At 53.3% G+C, this 3,890-nt stretch overlaps 1 protein-coding gene across 1 annotated transcript; it reads left to right on the top strand.

The window, feature by feature from the left end:
- Positions 1–2,369: 2,369 nt before the first annotated feature.
- LOC126036962 (olfactory receptor 14A16-like) lies at positions 2,370–3,350 on the top strand. The gene has a single exon (XM_049797189.1). It carries the CDS (start codon positions 2,394–2,396, stop codon positions 3,348–3,350), a length of 957 nt encoding a protein of 318 aa, XP_049653146.1. The 5' UTR covers positions 2,370–2,393.
- The last annotated feature ends 540 nt before the right edge of the window (positions 3,351–3,890 follow it).

Genomic DNA, 3,890 nt, shown 5'->3' with positions numbered 1-3,890 from the left:
TCTGAGAGAAGGATTATATTTCTGGAATGAAAAAAAGGTTGCATGTAGATGTAACTTTGTGTCTGAGCAGAAAGTTTTATTTCAGGAAAGAACTGTCTCTCCCTAGATGAGGGAAGGATCATCATTGATTGCCTCAGCCTGTTTCCCAGCAGGTTCCCCTGGAGCCCCAGGGACACCTGGAGGGAGCCCAGAGGGGGCAGAGAAAGGGCTGCCTTGGGCTGGTCCTCTGCTGCTGAGCTGGGCTGGGCTCCTGGGCTGGAGGGAGCTCATGGCAAGCAGGCAGCACTGCCGAGAGACAGCTCTGCCCAGGAGCAGCTCCTCTGCAAAGCGCAGCAGGGCTGAGGGCACTGCCTGCAGGCACCGAGGGGAGAGGAGGGAGGCAGAGAGAGATGTTAAAGGCAGTCTGGGGTGGGAGGGGAGAGGAGAGCTGACCTGGAGAAAAATCTTCACAGCCCTTGACAGGGTAAGTCTCTGGCTGCAGGGCAATGTAACTGTGGTTCCTGGAATGACCTCCTAAAGCTGGCACATCCCACAGCCTATGGGATCTGTCAGAGGGACTCCCACAGTTTCTGCAGTGCAGAGAATAAGGCCGTGCTTTGGAGCACAGCTTCCCTGCTGCACCCCGAGAGGGACAGGGCATGTCAGCTGCCTTCACCTGGGGATGGCTGCAGAGTGTGAAGGTGGGTGTGCAGCCAGGGGTGCCCAGGGCTGTCCTTCTGAGCAGGGTCCCTGCACCGTGGGGGGCTGTGTGCTGGGGCAGGGACTCTGCCACCGGTCAGGGTAAGTACTCAGCATGCCTGAGGAGAGTGGGGAGAAGCTGTGGGTGGAAGAAGCATCTCACAGCAGGGCAGGGTCCTTCTGCTAAAAGGAGGGTGCTGTGTGGATCAGGCCTGCTCACAGCTCCAGATCACCCCCAGGACATTTCCAAGGGCACTTTTCAAGAGGAAGGACAAAGCAGGGTTTACTCTAAACTAAAGGAAATTTTCTGAGTCTGTGTTTTAAGTTTCCAACTATGGGGGAATTTGGGGGAAGAAATGGAAGAGGACCTGTCATGTTTTCAGCAAGTCCCTGAGACTCCTGAGCTGTAACGTGGAGTGATCAGTAAGTCTGAGAGCAGCCTCCTGAAGTAGAGCAGAGGGACTGGGAACAGCTGCCTGGCTGTGCTGGTGTCTGGGAGGTGGCATGCACAGCTCGGTGAGGGTAACTCTTTCCTGAGACTTCAGCTGCCTCTCCCCTTGCCTCTCTGAGCCAGTCGATCTCTGCTTTTTTCCTTGGTTCTCCACTTGTCTGTGTTACTGTTATCTTGCTGCTGCTGTCAGGTTCTCTGGGGATGGGAGTTTGAGCTGCAGAGTCACACACTGATCTTGTGGGTCGTGCCATGCAGCTGTGTCCATGGGAACAAGTGTCCCAGCTTTCCTATCATCTGAGGGGTTATGCTCAATGCTGTCTGTGGGGCTGGGGAATGAGCTGATTCTCCCTTACAGAGATGCCATCACATCAGGTCACTTGGCTATCACCTCCGAGTGTCCTTCCAAGCTGTTAGCCGCCCTGCAGGATGCAAACCTGTCTCAGAGCAGCTTTTTGTGATCTGAAAGCCCCATGGAGAAGCACAGAGATGCTAGGACTGAGGAAATGCTATTGGGTTGGTGAAATGAGCCCGGTGTGGTTTTGGCTAGAAGCAGGGTGCTGAGACTTTGAGAAAGGGGGAGACATTTGGTGGTCTGCAGTGGATGTGTCTGCTCTCAGCAGTGTCTGGTGGCTTTTCAGGGTAAAACAGGGGAGTGTGATCGCCCTTCATCTTAGAAAGGTGCAAGCACAGTGCAAGTGGGAACTAGACAGAAGGACAGAGCAGCTCCCCCTGTCTCTGCACTAAGCCACGGGCAATCCTCTTGACTTGCCTGGCTCACTGTGTTCTCCTGGAGTGCAGCAGAAATGCTGAAGGTTCCTGAGATCTAAGAAAACTCCCCAGGGGCGATGTGGGCAGCTGTAAAAAACCCTAGAACTCTTAAACTTCTTTTACCTTCCTGGTTCCTTAGCACTGGGAGTGCAAATGCTGACAAGCCCTTCTGTGTTTAGGAGCGGTTTCAGCTGACAAAGTCAAACACCAGACTGGCCCCTGCCCGCACCGATCCCATGAAGCCACTGCTGCAGAGCAGGGCTGACTTTTCAAGAGCCCATGGGCAGAGGCTCTGCTCTTCATTGCACGCTCAGCCAGCACCAAGCTGGGCTCCAGCCACAGACCTGAAGGAAGGTGTCCTGGAAAAGGAAAAGGGTCTCTGTGTGTGAGTGGAAGGGTCTATGGGAAATGGCTTTGATATTGCTCAGAGAATAATGCCCTGACACTTCAGTGTCTTTTTTCTACTTTGACAGCACCCCATTCCCAGAGGCAGCAGATGTCCAACAGCAGCTCCATCACCCAGTTCCTCCTCCTGGCATTTGCAGACACATGGGAGCTGCAGCTCTTGCACTTCTGGCTCTTCCTGGGCATCTACCTGGCTGCCCTCCTGGGAAACAGCCTCATCATCGGTGCCGTAGCCTGTGACCACCACCTCCACACACCCATGTACTTCTTCCTCTTCAACCTCTCCCTCCTTGACCTGGGCTTCATCTCCACCACTGTCCCCAAAGCCATGGCCAACTCCCTCTGGGACACCAGGGCCATCTCCTACCCAGGATGTGCTGCCCAGCTCTTTCTGTTTCTCTTTTTGATGTCAGCAGAGTATTTTCTTCTCACTGTCATGGCCTATGACCGCTACGTTGCCATCTGCAAACCCCTGCACTACGGGACCCTCCTGGGCAGCAGAGCTTGTGTCCACATGGCAGCAGCTGCCTGGGGCTGTGGGTTCCTCAATGCTGTGCTGCACACTGCCAGTACATTTTCACTACCCCTCTGCAAGGGCAATGCTGTGGACCAGTTCTTCTGTGAAGTCCCCCAGATCCTCAAGCTCGCCTGCTCAGATGCCTACCTCAGGGAAGTTGGGGTACTTGTGGTTAGTGTCTGTTTAGGCTTTGGGTGTTTCGTTTTCATTTTGCTGTCCTATGTTCAGATCTTCAGGGCTGTGCTGAGGATCGCCTCCAAGCAGGGACAGCACAAAGTGTTTTCCACGTGCCTCCCTCACCTGGCTGTGGTCTCCTTGTTTATAAGCACTGGTAGTTTTGCCTACCTGAAGCCCCCCTCCATCTCCTCCCCATCCCTGGACCTGCTGGTGGCAGTTCTGTACTCGGTGGTGCCTCCAGCTCTGAACCCCCTCATCTACAGCATGAGAAACCATGAAATCAAGGATGCCCTGACAAAACTAATGACTGGATGCTTTTTAGAAGTAATAAACTGCCTCTTGTCTTCTGCATAGTACTTACATCTCATTACAGACCCAACCTGTCTTTTGCTGGTCTTTTTGTGGTGATTTTGGGTGTGGTTTTACTCCTTCTATTTCGCTTTGGTTTACTTATCTGAATGCTTTCCACAAACAAGTGTCTTTATTCCTCTGCTTCCTAATTCACAGTCTATGCAGGTTTTGTGTGCCCTGGAGGCTGTGCAAATGAGGATCCATAACCTCTGTGTGTTTAAACAAAATAAAGGGCCCTGCAGTGTCTTTTTTTTTCTGAGATCCTTCCTCCAAGACCTTCTCTGCAGCTGCAGGGAGCAGTGCCTCTGCGCAGAGTGGAAGAGGAAAAGAGTCCTGGCACAGCAGCACTGCAAGGGATCACTAGCGCTTGGTCTTTCCCGAGCCGCTCTCTTCCCACTTCCATGCTTTCCTTCTGAACCCTTGGGTTGGTGGAAGGCCTGAGGGCTCTTCAACTTAGTTAGAGTCCTGCTGTGTGTCAGGCCTGTGACCACAGGCAAGGACAGGCAGTGGGCACTTGTATGACAGAGCTGGCCTCCACAGCAA

This window comes from Accipiter gentilis, unplaced genomic scaffold (genome assembly GCF_929443795.1).
Source record: "Accipiter gentilis unplaced genomic scaffold, bAccGen1.1, whole genome shotgun sequence".
In the NCBI taxonomy this organism is placed as follows: domain Eukaryota; kingdom Metazoa; phylum Chordata; class Aves; order Accipitriformes; family Accipitridae; genus Astur; species Astur gentilis.
Note: the sequence above shows the minus strand (reverse complement) of the source record. Positions and strands in the feature narration are given on the sequence as shown.

Coding starts and splice junctions, on each gene's coding strand:
- LOC126036962 (XM_049797189.1), top strand. CDS start 2,394: ATGTCCAACAGCAGCTCCATCACCCAGTTCCTCCTCCTGGCATTTGCA.